This window comes from Choloepus didactylus, chromosome 13, assembly GCF_015220235.1.
Source record: "Choloepus didactylus isolate mChoDid1 chromosome 13, mChoDid1.pri, whole genome shotgun sequence".
NCBI classification, from domain to species: Eukaryota; Metazoa; Chordata; class Mammalia; order Pilosa; family Megalonychidae; genus Choloepus; species Choloepus didactylus.
In genome coordinates, this window is record NC_051319.1 from 76,257,120 (window position 1) to 76,279,578 (window position 22,459).

The 22,459-nt window shown below is 48.7% G+C and overlaps 1 protein-coding gene across 5 annotated transcripts in view; it reads right to left on the minus strand.

The window, feature by feature from the left end:
* The window catches only part of FSTL4 (follistatin like 4), a 607,080-nt gene that overhangs the window by 137,228 nt on the left and 447,393 nt on the right, over positions 1-22,459 (minus strand). For all 5 annotated transcript variants that reach the window (XM_037801899.1, XM_037801903.1, XM_037801900.1 and 2 more), the window contains 2 exons: positions 10,943-11,136; positions 6,818-6,941 (listed from right to left, as the gene is read on the minus strand). In XM_037801899.1, coding sequence (XP_037657827.1) covers positions 6,818-6,941; positions 10,943-11,136 — 318 coding nt within the window. The remainder of the gene's footprint in view (positions 1-6,817; positions 6,942-10,942; positions 11,137-22,459) is intronic.

Here is a 22,459-nt window from a genome sequence, read left to right on the forward strand (position 1 = left end):
TGGAATGTTTGTTAAAATTTCCCTGTGAAGCCATTTGGTCCTTGGCTTTTCTTTGTTGGGAGGTTTTTGATTACTGATTCAATCTCTTTACTAGTAATTGGTTTGGTGAGATCTTCTGTTTCATCTTGAGTTAGTGTAGATAGTTTGTGTGTTTCTCTGAATTTGTCTATTTCATTTTAGGTTATTTAATTTGTTGTGTGTAGTTGTTCATAGTATCCTCTTATAGTTGTTTTTATCTCAGTGGGGTTGGCAGTAATGACCCCCTTTTCATTTTTTATTTTAGTTATTTCTTTCCTCTCACTTTTTTTCTTCATCAGTGTAGCTAAAGATTTATCAATTTTATTACTCTTTTCAAAGAACCGCCTTTTGGATTCATTGATTCTCTCTATTGTTTTTTAATTCTCTATTTCAGTTATCTCTGCCCTAATCTTTATTTCTTTCATTTTGGGTTTAGTTTGCTCTTTTTCTAATTCTTCTTGTTTTGAGGTTAAGCCTCTGATTTGAAATCTTTCTTCTTTTTTATTGTAAGCATTTAGATCAATAACTTTCCCTCACAGCACTGCCTTTGCTGCACCCCATAAGCTTTGGTATGTTGTATTTTCATTTTCAATCACCTCAAGATATTTCCTAATTTCCCTCATTAACTCACTGGTTGGTTAAAAGTATACTGTTTAATTTCCACATATTTGTGAATTTTCTATTTCTCCCTCTATTATTGTTTTCTAGCTTCATTCCATTGTGGTCAGAGAAGATATATTGTATGATTTCAGTATCTATCTATATATATATATCTATATCTATATATAATATTTATTGAGACTTCTTCTGTGACCTAAGATGTGGTCTATTCTGGAGAAGATCCATGTGCACTTGTGGAGAACATGTGTTGTGTTATTGTTGGGTGAAGTGTTGTATATATGTCCGTTAGGTTTAGTTGGTTTAAGAGTTTCATTCAAATTATGTATTTCCTTATTAACCTTATGTCTAGATGTTCTATCCATTATCAAAAGTGGTGTATTAAAGTCTCCTGCTATTAATAGAGAATGGTCAATTTCTCCCTTCAAATCCATCAGCATTTCTTCATATATTTTGGGGCTCTGCTGTTAGGTGCACGTATAGTTATCATTGCTATGTCTTCTTGTTCAATTGACCCCTTTAACAGTATGTAATGGCCATCTTTGTACCCTATAACAGTTTTTGACTTAAATTCTATTTTATCTGAAATTAGTATAGCTACCCTAGGTCTCTTTTGATTATTGCATGGTATATATATTTTCCATCCTTTCACTTTCAACCTACTATTGTCTTTGAAATTAAGGTGAGTCTCTTGTAAACTCACCTTATATATAGTTGGGTCATGCTTTTTTATCCATTCTGCCAATCTCTCCCTTTTGACTGGAGAGTTTATTTACATTTAATGTAACTACTGATAATGCAGGGCTTTCTTCTGCCATTTTGCTACTTAGTGTTTATAGTTATTAAACCTTTTTTGTCCCTCAATTCTTCCTTTAATGCTTACTTTCATATTTGTTTGATTTTTTGTATTGTACCATATTGACTCCCTTCTCATTTCTATCTGAATATATTTTGTATATATTCTCCTTGTGGTTACCATGGAGTTAAAATTTAACATCCTAAGCATATAACAATCATATCTGATTTGATAACAACTTGACTTCCATAGCATACATATACACTGTTCCTATACCCTTCTGTCCCCTTGCCATTTTTTGTACTTGTATCTTGGTGCCTTGTATGTCCAAAGCCATAGGTTTATCTTTAATTTTCTTGCATCTGCCTTTTAGCACCTGGATGTTAGAAGAGAAGTTACACACCAAAAAATACAATACAATAATATTGGCATTTATAATTACCCAAATGGTTACCTTTACCACAGGTCTTTATTTCTTTATCCTGCTTTGAATCACTGTCTAGTTTCTTTTCCTTTCAGTCTACGAGCATTACTTGTAGGGCAGGTCTAATGATAGTTAAATCTCTCAGATTTTGTTTATGTGGAAATGTCTTAATCTCCCCTTTATTTTTGAAGTCTCACCAGATGTAAAATTCTTGGTTGGCAGTTTTATGTTCTTTCAGCACTTCAAGTATTTCAACCTTCATAGTTTCTGATGAAAGAAATGAGAACTTAATCTAATTGGGACTCCCTTGTACAGAACATGTTGCTTTACTTTTGCAACTTTCCGATCTCTCTCCTTGTCCTTTGCATTTGACAGTTTGATCAGTATGTGAGGGGCACATTTTTCTTCAAGTTTATTCTGTTTGGTTTTCTCTGGGCTTCTTGGATGTGCATATTCATGTCTTTTGCTAAGTTTGTGAAGTTTTCTTTCATGATTTCTTTGAATATTCCTTCTGCCTCTTTCTTTCTTCTCCCACTGGGACTCCCATAATGCACATATTGGTATGTTTGATGGTGTCCCAATAGTCTCTTAGGTTATTTTCACTTTTATCATTTCTTTTTCATTCTGCTCTTCAGCCTGATTCATTTCAGTTGTCTGGTCTTTGAGTCTGCTGATTCTTCTGCCAACTCCAATCTGCTGTTGAAACCCTCCTGGGAATTTTTCATTTCTCTTGTCATTGTCTTCAACTCCAGTAGTTCTATTTGGTTCCTTTTTACCATTTCTATCTCTTTACTAAGATTCTCAAATTGTTCATTTATTTTTCTCCCTTTTATCCTTTAGTTCTCTGTTTTTACCCCCATCCCCATGAGCATATTGAAGATCATTTTCAAAAATTCTTTGTCCTGTATGTCCACAGCTTGCCTTCTTCATTAATGTTTTCTGGATCTGTATCCTCTTCCTTTGGATGGGCCATTATTTCCTGTTTCTTTGTTTGTCCTGTAATCTTTTGTTTCACATTGTACATTTTAATATTTTAAAATGTTAACTCTGGTATTTTTTCTTGAGAAGCCCATTTCCTCAGTTTGTAACCAGCTGGTGAAGTGACAGAGCTTTTCTTGAGTGCCTGGACCTAACAAAACCAAGTAAATCCAAGCAAAAAACACCTTTCACCATCTTTGCAAATTGGCTTTGCTTTGGCTGGTGCTCTCTGCCAGAGTTCAGTGCTTCTATCAGAAAGAGGAGCCCAAGGTGAATGTGAAGTACAGGGTCCTCCCTATCTTTCCTGAGCCTCTGTCCTTCCCGGGCTTGTGCTTGCTAGCGGCCTTAGGAGTTCCCTTTTACACAGAAGTTTGAATGACCCTCTCTACTTCCCAGGAAACAGACCTTCCTCTCCTAGGGTCTTTCACTGTAGAACTTAAAGCAGGTAAGTCTTTGCTCTAGGTCCTCTATCTCAATTGTTTCTTATACTGCGTTCATGATCTCAAGTTGCTTTTGCCTGATGGGCAAATTCTGGGAGGGAAGGGAACTCCAGACAGGAGTTTCCCCAGTCAGTCTTTCTCAACTGGAAACTGCCTTCAGGAGCAGATGGGGAGGGGGGCCCAGGAGGAGGGAACCAGGAGCCTCTTCCAAGGCTCCCCAAATCTGTGCTCTCTTGACTCGATCCCTGACCAGCCAATGCAGCCCTTCAGCTGTCCTCGGTAGCTCCAAGGAAGTATACTCTCTTTAAGTTTCCTCCCCTGCCCTCTTCTGGGGTGGGGTGGAACAATTGCCACCCTCAGAGCTGGGGTGTGTGTGTGTGTGTGGGGGGGGTGCAGCAATCTGAAGTGGCTAAGCAAAAGCACTGATCAGCTATCAATCTACACCTGCTCCTTCCCCCTGGGTCTTGGGGGAGTGGAATTTTATGTCCCTCTCTGGCACCAGCAAGGTTAAGCCAGGGGTTGGACCCCACAAATAATCTGCTGTGAGAGTGGGAGATGGGGGCTGGTAACCACCATGCAGAGAGAGCCATTTACTGGTCTTTACTATAATTCACTATCCTCTTCCTCCCGCTTTTCCCTGGAGGCTGCAGTGTTCTACTGGACTGCAGAGTTCTGAAAATGTTGATTCAGACAGTTCCAGTCTGGTGGAGGGACTGATTCCTGGAGCTTCCTATCCTGCCTTCTTCCAAAATGTTGTTGCCCTGATGTTTGCAATATTACTTTTTAGGTTTTAGAGAGATTTCTTTAATGTCCATCGATTGCTAGGTAACAAGTTGTACCTGCATGTCTCATTTCAATTACTTATTTAAAATTCACTGAACCATTAATCCAGTCTCAGAGTGATGGTAATTTAGTTTAGAGTTCCTATGACTTTGAACAACCATTGATCCCCGTGTGTTCCTAGTGGCTGCATGGCAGCCTTTATAGCTGGGTTAACTCATTTTGTGGCTTCCTTAATGACTGTGAGTTTGCATTTTTATTGCATATCTATCATTTGGGTTGGGCCATGATGAATGGTTTGGCTGCCTGGTTCAAAACAAGGCCAAGGCAACAGCAGAATCTAATTTTCTTTAACAAATGATCATTATAAAGCTTTTCAAATAATAATCCAGGAATGAAGGAAGCAGATGCCATATTGCTTTGCATGAGACATAGGGCTGGAGGGGAAGTGGGGGCTTCCCGCCTTTTCCATGGGTAGCTCATGTTTACAATGACCTTCACTAGGGAAGCCAGTGAGACCTTCTCTTTCATCATAGGCAACAGGGACACTTCGGTTTCTTGAGAGTAAAGACAACAGCTTCCTGTTTGACCCCTGACCCGTCCCCAGGAATCCAGCCCGTGGATCAGTGGCTGCCTTGGTGGCCCTGGAAGGCACCGGAACAGAGCCTAAGCAGTGGCATCTCTGCTTCATGGTGCCACTGGGGGGCACACGAGTGGTGCAGCCGGGAGTATCCTTCACATCCCCGGAGCCCAGCCTTGGCCCCAGGTTCTTCAAATTCGCTGACCTTTCCCTTCACAGCTCCATGTGCAGAGGGGCCTGAGCCCAGGAAGCGTTTCTGGGAATGCCTGAGACCTGTCCCCAGAAAACCTGTTGCTTCTTTCTTGACTTGGAGGACTGCTCTCCCTGCCATCTGCCCTGATTGCTCTAATCTTTATTTCTTTGTGTTTTATCATTTTGGCATCACCAAGGGGTCTCAGTTTGGAGAGGGTGGATGGAGAGGACATTGCAGAAAGTGGAGGCTGAGGACAGGAGGGTGGGTCTTGCCTAGTGGTGGTCAATGCTTAACACTGGTTCGCGGCAGCAGGGGTGGGGGCATCCCCTTGTTGGTTAGAATTTATGTTGTTTAAACACTCCTACCATGGCTGTTTCCAAGTTATGAGCTATTTAACAACCATCTGGCAAAATTCCTGAAAATTTAACAATTGGCTCTCATGAGCCAGGTCTGGGGATCGGCTGATACTTCCAAATATTCCCGGATTTAGGGATTTATTCCAGAGAGTGAGCCCTTTATCAACAGAATAGACACATCCCATAACAGGTTAAAGCCCACCACTCCTTGTCAGGAACTACTGCAAGCAGATACAAGTTTTAACAGTGGGCAGGAAGGAGGGTGATGGGGAACCATGGTGCCTAAAATAGTAGCTCCTTAAATATTGGTCCCTCATCATCACAGTATTTAAAGCAGAGTCCTGTAATTGGGATCTGGACTTTGGTCCTCGGCAATGAGGACACAGTGAATCGGACAGGGCACCACCTATCTCAAGCTTACAGATATTTCCCACAGGAAAGCATCACACTTGCTGCTCTCTTCTTGTGTCATTCAAGTACCTCTTCTTCTTGCCATAAGAACCGTTCTTGTCAATGAATCATGAGGACCTTTTTTTTAGGTCCGTAAATGTTTGGAATAACAAGAGTTCAAAGAGATGTTAACATGAAGCAGGAAAACCTTTCTGAAAACTGTACTTCCAGGTAGAGGCTGGGGTTGGGGAAGAGGATGTCAGGATCTGGGCTCAGAGTCCTCAGTGTGCTCTGGGGTCTCACACCCACCTCCTGTATCCCAGGCCCTGCAGTCGGGAGCGGTGAGCTTGCAGGTCATGTCTGAAGGTGCATCACACAGAGCACACACCTTACCTGCTTTAACCCTTTAACCCTTTAACCCTTTAACCCTTTAACCCTGAGGGCTTCATGTCTTTGGGGCCAACAATGTCCCTCCAGTCCCAAGTTTGGGCACAGCACCGCCCTTCTCTCTCCTCCCTGCTTAACCCCGGAGCTACTGGGGCTAGTTCTTGCATGTCGTACTTCTGGGAACCCCTGTCCCAGCTCTGCCTGTGGCTAACATGAGGTAACCTCTTGGAAGATCACCTCAAGGAAAAGGCATGGGTCCTTAAGACATCCTATCAGCTCTTGGTTCTATTGGCTCTTGGTATGCACGAGGGACCCCCTAGAGGGGCTGCCTAGAGGTCCCCCTCTGTTTTTGGATAGAGCACGTACTTTCTGCTCTTTGCTTGTGATTCCCCGCATCTCTGCAGCTTGGACTCCCACTCTCCTTGAGTTGTCCTTGGGTAGTGACTGCTCCCTGACCCTGACCGGTCGAGCCTTCTGGACCGTCCTGCAGCATTTACTCCTCAGTGGGGCTAGACCACATCTGCACCCTCCATGTACAGTCACAGACTCCCACAGGGTGTCCTGCAGTATCCTCACAGCCTTCATCAGTCCTGGGTTATGCAAACAACAGCGAGCAAAGCCTTTATGGGGAAGGAACAGGGTGAGTGTGCCCTCTCCCCAGCCATTCTCCTTTTTTTTTTTTTTTCACTTTTCCAAAAGATCAGGCTTGTGTAGAAGAAATTCAACTGCTTTTACCTATGTAAGAAACCAACCTCCGAAGCAGTGGGGGCAGACCCCAGGGCCCTGACACTGTTAGGTGCCAAATGCCTGCAGAAACAAGCTGTTTGCCCACTGGGCCCAGGACTGGGCCAACTTACGGAAGGCCGTGTAGAACTCGCGGAGGGTCAGGGAGCCGTCATGGTTGTAGTCGTCGAATCGGAGGAGAGCCTCTGGCGAGCAGCCCAGGAAGTCCACATCAGGATCCTGCTCCTCCATCATGTGCTGTGGGGTGAGGAGGAGGAACAAGGCCAGGGCCCAGTGAGCTGAGTCTTGGTCTGAAAAATGGCTCAGGCTGGGAGGACTATGGTTACAGGCCTGAGGAAGGGGTGGGGACCCCAGAGGGGACAGCTCAGAGGGCCAAGGTGGGGCATTGGATCTCTTTGGTTATGTCTTGTCCAAATCCTTCATTTTAAAGCTGAGAAAACTGAGTGAGGCTCAGAGAGGGAAAGGGACTTTCTCACAGTCATATAGTGGTTGGGGCAGTTTTGTCCTTTTCTCATCTGGGCAGACAGATCCCAGACAGCCTGAGCTGGGAGGGATCCTCAAGGCCTACCCCTTCATGATGTTGATGAAGAAACAGAAGAGAAGGGGCCTGAACTCAGAGTGGGAGCTGAGGCCCCCTGGCTCCCAGCCATGTCGTGTGGGAAGGTCCATGCACCACCCATGTCCCCTCCTTCCTAACCAGCCCTTAACCAATCTCAGGGCAGCTCCTCCTGGCTTCAGCACACCCCAGAAGGGGGCAGTTACCATTCTGCTGACCGCGGCCTGAGCCCCACCTCTCAGCTGGCCCCTTCCTTCCAGCGACACAAATGCCCACTCTTGGGATTCTGGCCTGGGCTGTGGGTGAGCCCTCTCTGGTCATGCCTGGGTTACAGGGCACAGACGCCACCCCGGAATGACCAGCCAGAAATTCCAGGCACCCTCACTGAGCTGGAGCCGGAGGCTGGTATGTCTGGAATGAGAGGTCTTGCAAGGAAAATGCTCGGAAGGAAATCTCAGAAAAGGAAATACTTTATTTTATTTTATTATTTCGGAGGGGGCAGAGGCATTTTCTCTTTATTTAACATTCTCAGCTTGTTCTGCTATATTAAAGGCAATTTAATGTGATCATGTTAAAAAAAATGACCCTTCACCCGGCAAGTAAGAGTGTTCCATAAAAGGGAGATCAACCATAACGCATGAGATCGATCTTCCAACGATGGAAATTTCCCTTTGTCTCTTTCTACATTGGAAATTGATTAACTTTGCATAGGGCCGACAAGTTTTTCCCAGCTCCTTTGATTCAGTGTCAAGGAAAGGCCCACTTTCACTGTTCTCTGCTTGGCAGATTTATGAAATGGACTTTAAATACATTAAACTTTAAAAAGGAAATCATAGTCCAATTACCACGCTTGTTAATGGTTCCAGGTGCCTCAGGGCACATCCCTGCTAGGTTAGAACAACAGGCCCAGGAAGGCTCTGTGTACTTGGCAGCTACCTGGGGGCCACGCGGGCCTCTGCGAGCTGCCAAGACACCACACATGCCTCTGTCCAGGGCAAGCCACCGCTGCCTGCCCTTGGTACACTCCGTGGCAGGTGGTGGCAAAGGGAATTGACAGATGGTTCTTCCTGCTGGTAAGAGTCACTAATGGGACCTGGGCTTCTCCCAGAGAGCTTGGGTCATCTGTGGGTCTCTGTTTCTGTCCCTGTCCCCTGGCGGGGCATAGCTGGGGTTGAGTGCTGATGGAGGTGGTGTCATGCTGCAGGGAGGGTGCACAGGAGCTGTGGGCAGCAGGTGTGCTGGGATGCAGGCCCTGGATGGATTGCATGTGTCTCCTGGCAGTGGGTGAGTAGATGGGGTCTGCATGAGCCTTAGGCTCTTTGACTCCCAATGTGGCCCCGGAAGCAGGCTCTGGACTGGAGGTGCCACCCTGAGGGAGAAAACTTGCATTCCAGAGCCTCCAGGTGGCTGCTCCTTACTTGGGTTTTGCAGACTCTTGCTGTCCCCACAGACCTTGAGGAGCCATTCCCCTCCACCCTTGGAGATGCCTGGTGCTGTGAGGAGAGCAGGGGTTTGCACACCAGCCCTGTTGGGTTTCATTTTAATTCTATCATTTCCTATGATGGAAGTGAACACAACTTTAGCAAGTTGCTTGGTCTCTTGGAGCCTCAGCTTCCTCATCCAAAAAATATCTGTGAGGTGGAGATAATAGTAGCACCTGCCTCACAGCAGAGGGTGGTTAAAAGGCTGAAGAAGAAAATCGTAATAACAAAGATGGCAATAATGACAATAATACTGACCACTGTCATTTATTGAGAACTTACCATGTGCCAGGAAGTATGCTAAGCACTTCACATCTTAGGTTGTGTTAAACAAGGGTTAACTCAAGGTGACCCTGCGAGGCTCACAGATAAGGAAATGGAGGCATGGTAGGGTGAGGTTGTCTCCCAAGATGCACTAGCTAGTAAAGGCTGGAGCCTGGACTTGAACCCGGGCAGTCTAACTCTAAAGCCTGCATTCCTAGCCTCTCTGCTACATAGCAAGAAACAATTCTGTTTATCACAGGACAGATAAAGGGCCTAGTTTAGTGTCAGGCACATAGCAGGTGCTCAGTAAATGCAAGGACACTCCCCACTCCAGTCCTTCCTAACGGCCTGGCCTTGGCCTTCAGAAGGTCACTGTGCCACGTTCAGGGTTTCTTTAAAGTGGCATCAAAGGTGGAGATTTATCCTGATTGTCCATCCTCTGGGTGCAAACTCTGCAGCCTCCAGGAAGACCCACCCCTGCTTGAGGCTGACCTAGCCCTCCTTGCACACCTACTATGCACCTGCCTGGTGTGGCGTCAGGGTCCCAGGTCCTCAGAAACAAACCAGCAGAGCAGGAGCAGGACTGCAGGGCCCTCAGCCGTCAGTGGTGGGCCCGCTGGTCATAGAGGCCCTGCCTGCACCTGGCGGTCGGTGGTCCCCGGGAGCATGGTTGCTTTTTCCACACTCCTTTATGCTGCAGACACTAATGACCCTCCTACTACCCTCCTACTACCTTGTGGCTGTACAAAGGGACCAGGGTGCTGTGCTCCAACCTGCAGCCTTTGGGGAGGGAGGCAGAATTTACTTTAGGGCACTGGCTGTTCTTTCATCTAGGAAAACACTTGGATTGGGCCCCTTGGTTTGCAAAATTAAAGCCTGGGCCTGGATGGGAAAGACAGAGAAAAACAGCAGAGAAATAACCCCCTCATTAGAAAGTAAAAGGGAAGAGCATTCCCATCAAAATGCCAAGAGGCAGGAGCTGGGGGGTTGGGGGTGGGGGGTGTAGGGTGGGGGTGGACTCTGCCCAAGATACTGGGCCCCAAACCTCACAGGAGAGGCGGCCAGCTCAGGACTGCTATCAATGGATTTTAGGGAAGGGGGTGTTTGGCATCCAGTTTTAAGTTGTTTTCCCTTGTCTGCTGTAACTTCTTTCCATTCTTCACCCTCTTCAACTTTGCCCCAGAGCCTTCAGTAAAATGTGATTCCCCTCCCGGGAGGGTGGGCCTTGGAGGTGGATAGAGGACTGGGTGCCTGACACAGGGCAGAGCAGGGCATGCAGGGGGGATCTGGAGAGGTGGTCAGCAGCTGGCCAGAGGGGCCCAGGAGGGGCTGGCAGTCATGGGTGGCCATGGGAGAAACCAAGAAGTCCCCGAGCAGGGGACACAGGGCTTCCTGCCAGCAAGCAGCCTGGAGTTCATGCTCTTTATATTTGGATACTGGAGAATGGGGCTATTATTGGGTATTATAGAAAGGGTACAAGACTTGGGGATGCTCAAGTTAGTGACAAAGGTGTTTGGTGGAAATCAAATGCTGCTTCCTTTTAACCTTCCTGCTGAGGGAAATAAAAGATTTGAGGAAGAAAAGATTTATTTCCTAATTAAAACATCGGAGACCAGCCCCTCTGAAGTGTGTTTTGCCAGCTAGTTGAGAGCACTTAAAAGCTTGTTTGTAAATATTGGCTGAAGGTGGCTGGTGGGAAGCAGAAACTGACATGATTTTGTTTGTAAGGTATTCTCAGGGGCGTTGACCACAAGCTCTCCGACTCCTGGCGGGGAGGGGGGGTTCTCTTATAGGAGAGAGGCCTCCTCTGTACCCTGCTACAGAGGCGGTCACAGATGACTCTCTTCACGTGGCTCTCCCATGTTCTCTTCAGTTTACATGCTGGGTGGAAAAGTGGATTCCTACATAATTTAATTTTCACCAGAGGCTGTACCCACCTGAGCCAGTTCGGAGCCACTAAGGTGGCCGTCACCATCTACATCCAAGTCCTTAAACAGAGATTCCACCAGGCGGCGCTTTTGGGAGGCAGGGTCTTGTCTGCTGTTCCCTTCCTGGAGTGGCCGCAGGCGGGTCTGGAGGGCCAGGAGGACGTTCTTCAGGCGGGCGTAGTCAGCCATGGTGCACGGGTCACCTGGAAGACAAGAGGAGGCATTGCAGCAAGACTTGTCCTTGCTCTTCAGAGCACTCTCCTCTATTTGTCCACTTGTCGCCCTCACTCACGGACAGTTATTGGGCATTTGCGATGCATGGCACAACTTGTAGATGGACCTGTCTGTCCATCCGTCCATGAATCTGTGCCATAAATATTTATTGAGCACTTAATACATGCTACGCATGATGTAAATGCTGGGTGAAGCCTGTTCGTCAGTCAGACAAATATTTATTGAACACCTATTACATGCCAGCCATAGTGTGAGTGCCGGGGAATTTAGAGCTGCAGCCCCACGGAGGCTTTAAGAAAGCCGGCCCCAATTCCATTTTGAAACAATTTGTCTTTGCCTTAATCTTACCTTAAAGGCTGCTTTCAACAGTTGGCCTCATAGATTAGGGAGTTTTAGTTAACAAGAATAATAAACTGCTTAAGTTAATTAGGTACACTCCCAGAGCTGGCTTACTTCAAAACAAACATGTGTACACAAGTCCATGACCCAGAAACAAAAGGAAGCTGTATGAAATTAAAAGCAGAGCCCGGAGCTCATCACTCTTAGGCCTTTTATCACAGGTGTGCTTGCTGAACAGCCTCAGAAATGCATGGCGTTTTGGCAAATGAGGCTGTGATGCACTGTGACATGACACAGTTTACCTGGTTGGGCACAGTCCATAAACTGGGGCTGTGGAGATGTCAGCCCCTCCAGCTCGGCTCCCCGCCACCTCCCTGGGGGATGGTGGACGCCCCGCACCTGAACTGGCTGAGTCCTGAAGCGTGGGGCAGGGGCTGCTGTGAATGGGCTCCCTAAGTTCCAGGGCTGGTTCAGGGCATCAGGTGACAGCTCAAGGTTGGACAGTCAGTATAAAGCAGGGCTCTGGAGCCTGCTGGGCTCGAGTTCCAGCTCTGCCACTGCCTGGCTGTGTCATCTCGGATGAGCTGCCTCAGTGGCTGCATCTGCGAAGTGGGGATACAGTACCTCCCAAACAGGGTTAAGTAATATATGCGTGAAAGGGCTTAGCACTGGCTTGGCATTGAGTTAGGCTCACGAAATGATAGCAACTCTCCTCCTTATCATAATTGGAACCGCATTTGCTGAAGAACAACAAGCAGAGAACCTACGTGGTGGGGGAAAAGATGATGGGGAAATCCATCTGTTTATTTCTATCCCTTCCTCCTTTCAAGCATGGATGGTCCAGCTTCTTTTTCTGTGCTTGTTTGTGTCTCTAGATTTTCTTCCAATGTGGGGTCAATTGATTCTAGTTAGAAACAGATGCCTATTACCATTTCCTCCTTCATGTTTACTTAGAAAAAAGATCAATTGCTGTGTTCGATATAATCACATCTATTTGCTCTGTGGGCGTCTCCATGCTCTGACAAGCCTGACTCTCTTCCACCCTCTACCCTTATGAGCATCCCTCTTTTGCCTGGTAGGATATCCATTCCTGGGTGTTCTTAGGGCCACTGGTTCACAAGCCTGATTCTCAACACAGTATATGTAAACAGAGTTGAAATTAGTGGCTGCATCCCATCACAAAACCAGCCCCCCAGGGGAAGACATGGCTGATTGCTGTGTTTTACTTTTTTTCTGGGCCTGGATAAAGGAAGAAGATGTGTCGTCTTGCCCAAGGTGTAGACACCCCCCAACACGGGGTGAAATCTTGGCACATGGATCAGATGTTGGTATGTAATATACGAACAGGGAGAGACGCTCTGTGTGGAGGGTTTGCATGGATTGGCTCTGGGGGGCCCACCAGGCTTTTGGGGAGGCCTGCATACCCAGATGCCGGGAAACTGGTGTACACAGCTGAAGGATATGGGATCACAGGAGGCTTCACTCAGAAATGCTAGTGGACACTCAGCCTCCTAAGAAGATGCCAGAGAAGGATCGGCCAAGCCAGACATCTCACCCTTGCTGGTCCCCCCAACCCCACAACCTGTCCTCACAGACCTTGGAGAGGCATATGCCTCCTCTGAGTTGTCTGCTGGCCTGGGCCAGGGGTCTGCAGCTAGAAAACACTTCCCACACTGGCAGGTCAGGGAAAGCATGCAGGTGGGTCCTGTTGGGTGGGCTGCAGGCACCTCCCCAGGCTCTGCACCTCCTATCACATCGTGTAGTTCACTGTGAGGGCAGTGGGCTTCTGGCTTCTCCACCGTGAGAAGACACTCCTGGTCAGGAAGGTATATGCATGTCTAGAGACCAATCTGGGGGAAAGGGTGGGTGCTCAAGTCTCTAAGGGTTGGCTCCCTGGACCCCTGGCCCTGCCCTCTGCTAGGGCCCATACCCACCATGCCTTCCTGTTACCAGCATCTATTTATAAACTCTGTGCCAGACACATGTAGCCTGTTGGGGATATGATGGAGCTTCCTGTCCAGGGGAGAGACAGACAACTACGGTGGGTGTTAAAATGAGACATCCTAGGTATCGTGGAGCAGGGAGCTAATGACGTTAGAGGTGAAGGAAGCCTCCCGAAAGAAGGGATGTTTCACATGAGACCTAGAGGGTGCTAACCCTAACCCTTGCTTTCATCATTCTTTGTGCCCTTTGGGGCAGGCTGGGCTCCAGAAGGGAGAGGACCATGTCTCTCTGGACTAGGGCAGGGCCTAGTCTTCACCTTGGTCCTTGGGAGACTTGGTCATTGTGCTGGTTTGGAAATATTATGTCCCCCAAAATGCCATTGTCTTTGACGAAGTCTTTGTGGGCAGGAAACGTATTGGTGTTGATTGGGTTGGAGACTTTTGATTGGATGTTTCCGTGGAGATGTGATCACTCAACTGTGGGCGAGATCTTTCATTGGGTAATTTCCATGGAGCTGTGGCCACACCCATTCAGCATGGGCCTTGATTAGTTTACTAGAGCACTATATAAGCTCAGACAGAGGGAGCGAGCTTGCTACAGCCAAGAGGGACACTTTGAAGAATGCATGTAGACTGATAGAGGAGCTACAGCTTACAGAGACATTTTGGAGACGGCTTTGAAAGCATTCTTTTGCTCCTGAGAAGCTAAGAGAGGACAAATGCCCCAAGAGCAACTAAAAATGACATTTTTGAGGAACTGCAGCCTAGAGAGGAACATCCTGGGAGGAAGTCATTTTGAAACTAGAACTCTGGAGCAGATGCCAGCCACATGCCTTCCCAGCTAACAGAAGTTTTCCGGATGCCAATAACTTTTCTCCAGTGAAGGTACCAGATTGTTGATGTCTTACCTTGGAACTTAATGGCCTTAAGATTGTAACTTTGTAACCAAATAAACCTCCTTTATAAAAGCCAATCCATTTCTGGTGTTTGCAAAAACGCAGCATTAGCAAACTGGAACAGATTTTGGTACCAGAGAAATAGGATGCTGCTGAGTTTACAAATACCAAACATGTTGGAATGGCTTTTTAAATGGATAAGGGGAAGATTCTGGGAGAATTGTGAGGAGCTTGATAGAAAAGGCCTAGACTGCTTTGAAGAGACTGTTTGTGGAAATATGGACTCTAAAGATACTTCTGATGAGGCCTTGAGTAGAAATGATGAATGTGTCATTGCCAACTGAAAGAAAGGAAATCCTTGTTTTAAAGTGGCAGAGAATTTGGCAAAATTGAATCCTGTGTCTGATGGAGGATAGAATTTGAAAGTGATGAGCTGGGATACTTGGCTGATGAGATTTCAAAACCAGAAGTTGTAGATATAGCATGGCTTCTCCTTGCAGCTTATAGTAAAATGTGACAGGACAGAGATAAACTTAGAATTGAACTCTTGGGTTCAAAGAAACCAGAAACTGATGGTTTGGAAAATTCCAGACTTCCAGGGAGAGGAACCCCAGAAGCTACAGCCCAATGTGAGGATTTAACCAAACGTGGAACCCAACTGCCACTTCAGTTCAAGCCAAAATTGGAGATGGAATTATCCAGAAAGGATTTGTGGAAAGTCCTATTGTCTAATGGCTTTGACTCCTGTGTGCTTCATGCAAAGCCAACAGAATTTTTGTGAGATCTTTGTAGATGGAGCCGCTGCTGGTCTGGACTGGAGGAGACAGACAAGGAACAAATGAAGGAAAAATTTCTTCAAAGACAGAGCTATGGAGGTTGAGGTCTGGAGTCATGGGGCCTTGGGCTGGGAGAGCAGAGTGGGCCACACGCATGGAAAGGGTGAGACTGACCCAGAGGTCGAGGGTGGGCCTTCCGCCTCGATGCTCTGGAAGAGTTCTGCTACCCAAGCCCCAAAGAGGGCAGAGCACATTCCCAGGGGACTGGGGAGAGCCTGGCCACCACCCCACTGTTCTGAAGGGGTTGAGCGTGTGCCTCGGAGATGGAAGAGAATCCGGGTGCTGCCCCGATGTTTGAGGAGGGTGGGGCTGAGAAGGTGGTCTTCCCAATGTGTGGATGTGTTGGAGCACTCATCCCAGCGTTTGGAGAGAAAAGGACTGCCGAAAAGGGCCCTTAGGAAGGGTTAGACTCCCACTCTCTCAAGCCCCAAAGGTGCAATGTTGTTCTGTGGATGACTCTTGGACTTTGCAATCTAATGGAGTTTGCCCTGCGGGTTTTGGGAATTGTTTTGGTCCCTTAAACCCTGTTTTCCTTTCGGTTTCTCCTTAGGGCAATGGGAATGTTTGTCCTGTGAATGTCCCTCCTTTGTATATTGGAAGCACATAACTTGTTCTAAGTTTCACAGGCACAGAGCCAGAGGGGAATTTTGCATTAGGACAGACCACGCCTGTAACTGATTTTGATGGCATCTTGTACTTAACTATTGTTACTGAAATGATTTAAGTTTTTGTGATATTGTGAAGGGATGAATGTATTTTGTATATGGAAAGATCATGTCATTATGAGGTACAGAGGGTGGAATGTGCTGGTTTGGACGTATTATGTCCCCCAAAACGCCATTATCTTTGATGAAGTCTTGTGTGGGCAGGAGACGTATTGGTGTTGATTGGGTTGGAGACTTTCGACTGGATGTTTCCGTGGAGATGTGATCATTCAACTGTGGGTGAGATCTTTCACTGGATAATTTCCATGGAGGTGTGGCCCCACCCATTCATCGTGGGCCTTGATTAGTTTACTGGAGCACTATATAAGCTCAGACAGAAGGAGCAAGCTTGATACAGCCAAGAGGGACACTTTGAAGAATGCACAGGAGCTGAGAGAGGAGCTACAGCTTACAGAGACATTCTGAAGATGGCTTTGAAAGCATTCTTTTGCTCCTGAGAAGCTAAGAGAGGACAAACGCCCCAAGAGCAACTAAAAGTCACATTTTTGAGGAACTGCAGCCTAGGGAGGAGTATCCTGGGAGGAAGCCATTTTGAAACTAGAACTCTGGAGCAGACACCAGCCACCTGCCTTTCTAGCTAACAGAGGTTTTCCCGATGTCAATAGCCTTTCTCCAGTGAAGGTACCCTATTGTTGATGTCTTACCTTGGACGCTTTATGGCTTTAAGATTGTAACTCTGTAACCAAATAAACCCCCTTTATAAAAGCCAATCCATTTCTGGTGTTTGCAAAAAGGCAGCATTAGCAAACTGGAACAGTCATTTTGGAGGGAAGATCCCTGGGGGTGGTGGGGGAGGCGAGGCAGAGGCTTGGGAACTGCATGAGCCTGCCCTGGTGCTGACTGCGTGCTGATCAAGATGATGAGAGTGGCCATGGCCAACCCTTATTGGGGAGGCTGAACCAGGATCTGACTCCCAAGCTAGGACCTCTCCAGTCCAGTGGGGGTATGGGGTGGGGAACTGGGGGGTGGGGGATACAATCAGTCATCCTCACTGATTAGCAGAGATGGTGCAACTTCCAGAGAGAAGTCTGATGATAGGCTTCTTGTGTATAACTTTCAGCTCTGTGCCTAGAGTGCAGTGCAAGTAATGTACGTAGAAATGAGCCTAGGATGTGCTGGGAAGGAAGAGGAAAGTGAGACTGAGAAGAGAGAAAAGCCAGGAAAGAGTGTGCTGATGAGTGGGCAGCCACTGTGGGCAACTGGGGCGCAATCCCACTGGGGATCCCTGAGGGTCTATGTAGAGCACACCTCAGAATTGTTCCACTGAGGTGTGAGGAAGCTGGGGGCATTCTTCCACCAACTCCATCCCTTGTTGGCTGAGGGCTGCTCCTGGGGGCATCAATTACTCACTGCCCAGCACTTCCGACCTCCCCAAACAGGGGGCCAAGCTCACTCCTGGGGCTAGAAGGCACCCTCAGGCTGAAGATGCAGGTATCTGAGTGCAGATGCAATTGGTGAGTATTACGGGAACTGTCCTCCACCAAAGCTGCAGATGGTTGACTGAGGGATGCTGGATGGGGCATTATCAAGATCTGCTACATCCCCTCAATGTGACTGCAAGTTCCAAGCAGGCAAGGAGTGAACTGAACAGCTACACACACTGCATTACAACGTTAAATGCCTGTTGAACGAATGAATGAATGAATATGATTGAGAACCAGAGTCCTATGGCTCCAGTGCAGACTGTGCTTATAAAGCAGCCAGGGGGGTGGAACCACCTGTAACAACCTTGTCTGGGGTCTTGAGGTGGAGACAGACTTCACAGGCTGCAACGCATACCTGTTCTCATCACCGCTGATGACAAACACCACGAAGCTGGACAGAGCCCTGTACGGGGAGCCGGGAGACCACCTACCCCAGCACATGGCTTATATGAGATGCTAAGAAAGCCATCCACTCCCCTGCCCTTCCTGCCTCCCTTTCCTTACCTTAAAATGTGGACAGTGGTAGCCCCTTCACCCACCTTATGGGGCTATGAGAGTCAAAGGAAATGTCGGAGGACCTTGCTTGAGGTCTGCCCTTGGTGACTGGGCTCGGTGCCCCCAGGGAGCAGAGGCAAGTCTCAGTAGTCTTATTTGTCTTTGCCCAGGGCTAGATGGGTGTCTGTGGCTAGACAGAGGATGGGGACAGGCAGCCCCCACCCCAACTCCAACATGCATCCTCATCCTCCCTGCCTGCCTGGTGCCCTCCACACGGCATTGCTGGCTCAGCCGCCCCCGGCAGGTCCCCGACTTCCGGCCAGCACATGTGTGTGGGGCACCTCCTGCTCCCAGACCAGGCCTGTTTGGGCAGATAAAATATTGACCAGCCTGCTGAGGAGCCCAGAGTGTGATCCTATTTTCATGTCAGAACTTGGTAATGAACTCCATTTATCAAGCCCCGTTCTCCACGAGAAAGGTCAGCCGCAGATCTGGCTAAGTGGTTATGACACCTCATTAATCTAGTTCCCTCAATAATTGTCCCTCTCTGAAGATTCCAATGTTCTCCCAGTCCATCCACACCCCCCAACGTGGAGGGAGATTATTATAGCAGGAGCACAGGCACATCCGCATGTAATTTTTGCGCAAAGGGAGATAGGAAGCGGGTAGCAGCCGCTGGAATTAAATGTCCATCAGAGGAACACTTTCCATTGCAGAACGAAGGGAAGTGAAGGAGACATTGTGGATATTCCGTCAGCCACTCCTGCCCCTGCCAAACTGCCCCTCCCTAGGACTGGTTTCACTCAGTGGCCGGGGCTGGGGGGCTCCAAAGAGCTCAGGAAAGGGGTTTGCTATACAATGTGGGCAAGGAGGAGGGAGACTCCACGAAGGCTGTGGGAAGCTCAGATTCTAACCGAGAGTGGTCAGAGCCCTGGAGGAGGCCTTGGTCCTGGATATCAGGGTGGAGGCAGGTGTGGGAGTGGGCTGGAGGCACCTGCTGTCGGGACAGGAGAGCGGGGAAAGAGATGGGAAAGGGGGGCTCTCCCCACCTCCTCCTCCCCACTCTCCCTCTCCCACATATCAACCTCCCTCTAGAGGCACCCCTCATCATCTCTGCCCCTATTCTTTATCACAGGGCTCTTCCCAATCTTTAATTCCTTTTATTTATTCATCCATGTGTTGCTTGTCTGTCTCCCCTGTTAGACCGTAAGCTCCATGGGAGCAGGGACTTTGCCCTGTCTGCAGATGCCTCCCTAGCCCCTGGCCTGGAACCTGCACAGAGAAGATGCTCATTAAATGTCTGTGCAGCTGTGGAAACCTCGGTGGAGAGGGGGCAGCCCTGTCCCGAGAAGGGGATAAGTTCAGCCACCCTGATCCACAGGTCTGCAACTCTGAAGGGGGCTGGGGTCCTGGAGGTCGGGGTGATGACGGTGTGTGAGACGTGGCTGCGGTCGAACAGCCCCTGAGTGTGGCCCGTGTAGCCATGCTCGCTGAAGCTCAAGCTGCCCTGAGCTTGCCAGGGGGTGTGGACCCTGCCTCCCTCGGTAGGCCACCCCCAAACCTGCCAAGGTGGCTCCACAGAGTGAACTCGGCCTGGCCGGGCTGGGGGTGTGGTGAGGTGGTCAGCCATGGAGGTGCTGCCCCCTGGACACGAAGTTGCACTGAGATGGCACTTTCTAGATGCCCCTGGTGGGTGCACAGCGGCTCTCCGGGAATCGCCTCTGGAGAATAGGAGGGTGAAAGGTTCTGCCCTCTCATCCCGCCATTGTTGGATGGGGCAGCCCCCGCCTGCAGAGGCCAGCAGGAGGCCCTATGCTCAGAGCAGCCCAGGTGGGGAGGCCTGAGGGTGAATTCAGCCGTGGCACTGCTTCAGAAAAGGTCCAATCCCAGAGTGGGGCTCTGATCAGTAAATGGGCATAAAACTGACCCTAGGGACCATAGGTAGAATGGTGGGGTGTGGGGGGAATCCCAGGGCTGCTATGAAGACCCCAGCCCCTGAGAGCCTCCAGGGTGCTGGAAGTTCCCTCCCTGGGGCAGCCTGTACTTCAGGAGTCCCCTGCAAATCCCACATTTACTGAAGAGGGGAATGCAGGATGCAGATTATTTGACATCACAGACGAGCTCATCTGCCATTAATGGAAGCCGTCTCTTTTGGGGATGGGCATGGGCCAAGGGGCAGGGGAAGGGAAGGAAGGTGGGGGGGCTGGTGGGTTACAATTTGAGATGCCAAAAGTGGGGTGTGGGCCTCTTCCTTCCCAAACCAGACACACAGGACCTCCCTTCAGAAATCTCACGGTACCCTCCCAAGGACTGTGCCCTTGAGACACATCAGTGGTTCCCAGCCCTTCTGGGGATGGCCCAGCTCCTTCTGTGCAGGCTGGGGACCGCGGCTCAGATCCCGACAATCTCACCTGGGAACACCCTGATGCTGTTGGGTCTTCTCAAGGGCAGGACCCTCCCTCCCACCAGCAACACTCATTCATGTTGCTCTCCATCAGCCTGGTAAGTAATGTCCGGGAGGCCAGACAAAGCTGCGATCTTTACCACCAAAGCAAAAACTTGGCTTAATCGTCTGGCACCGACATTACAGCTGAATGTGGTTGTGTTACACAGGCCTCAGTTGTGGCGTGTCATTCTGAGGTCTATTTTGAAACCGCTAAGCTGTGCAAAGAGCAAGAAGCATTTTACCCCCAGATCTAATTTATGAGCCGCCGTAATTGTACTGGAGTTTAGCTTAAGAGGAACAGATGTTTAACTTGATGTAAATTCATGAACATTAACAATCTTTCTGCTGCCATTTTGGAGAAAATTCAATTAACAATAAATGCCAAAACCAATGGGCTTAATCTTTAGAATACATTTTTGCTACTAACATGATGTATTTTCAGCAATGGCATTGACGGAGCCATAAGAGTTGGAAAATTTCAGGAGATTGTAAAACACACCTGATATGGTCTTCTCACTCTCCCCAAAGAACCGCAAACAAGTCCTCAAAGTCATGCCACCCAGTGACCCAGTGCTGACTGCCCCCTGGGGCCTGTGGCTTCTGAGTGAATGGGTCACTCTCCCCCACATTCAAGATGTTTCCATCTGCCTGTGGCCTAAGCTGGAGCTACCGGCTACTCCAGCCTTGAAGGCCCTGTCCAGTCTGGCTCCACCTACCACCTACACCTGCCAGAAAGCCATCCTGCAGATTTTGCTTCCAAGTGTCCCTTTCCAGAAAGGCCCTTTCTTTAAATCATATGTTTCTGCCAAGGCCCAGCTCCAAACCATACTCTCTGGATTCTTGGCCCTTAAGCCTTGAGGATTTTATCTTTTGTCTCTATCCTGCCTCCTCCATACGCCGAGTTCCTGAAGGCCAAGGACTGCCCTCTCAACTCCTTTGCATCTCCTCCTTGAATAGCTTCACCTCTTAGAGAACACGGCCAGCAGGGAACACATGGTCCCTGCCCGGGGTGTGGAGGAGCTCAGTCTGCCTCCTGCCCCTTATAACACTCAGAGCCACACTTGGGTCACCTCTTTGTTTGCTTGTCCCTACATCAGCTCACTGACAACAGGTCTGCTCATTACACAAATGGGAAAACCGAGGTCCAATTGGGAGAAGGCACATGGTCAGACCACAGGTATGATGAGTGGCAGAGCCAGGATTAGAACTTGTGTCTCCAGACCCCTGGTCCCTGTTCTTTCAACCACATGGCCCAGGGCCTCAAGACAACTAGAAGGAAAACCTCTTTAGTTTTCCTTAGAGGATCCCCAAGACAGGCCTGGGAAGAGTGAATGTAGGGGAGATCTGCTATGTTTAAGGGGAAAGTTGCTCTTCGAGAAACTCTTTAGCAGGTTCTCAAACCTTGGCCTGCATCAGTGACACTATGGATACTCATTAAAAAAATGCAAATTCTGGGTCCTACCTCTAAAGGGTCTGTGGCAGCAAGTCCTAGGTGGGACCTGGAAAGCTGCATCGTTAACAAGGTCCCTGGCGATTCTGATGCCTGTTAATCACTGAGCACACTTTGGGAAACATGGCCCTTTAGCCAGCATCCTTTCCTGGCCCCTCCAGCAGGGCTCCCTGGGCTTGAGAACAGACTGCTCCTAGAAGGGTCACCTATCAGGGACTAAGTCTGAAGGAGAATCTGGGTGACTGTCAGAGGGTGCTGGCACCTTGGCCAAAGACCAGAGACAGAGCCAAGAAGCTCCATCTGGCACCCTGATACCGGCTGCCCTGCGAGGCGTGGATGCCTGGGACCCTGCTCTGCCTGGGAAGCTGAGGCCAGCATTAGGATTATAAGGAGAGTAGGGCATGGATACAGGGCTGGGATCTGTCTTGGTGAGCTCAGGAAACTCAACTCCTGCTGAGTGGGGATGGCTGGGTTCGTGGATGACAGGGTCAGTTCCCTCAAAGGTCACCTGCCAGTGTCCAGCCATACCATGTCCTGGGCTCCTGGACCAGGCCTGGGGCACATGGGCACTCTGGAAGCCAAGTGGCTGTTGAGGGAAAAGCAGGGGCAGAATCCTCTTAGAGGCAGCCGGGTCCCATCTGGGAATCTTCCAGGACCCAAAGAGGGTCTAGTATCAGGCTGACGAACTGTCCTTGGTCATTTTCCAGCTGTTCTTTCCTTAGAGTGTCCATATTTGTC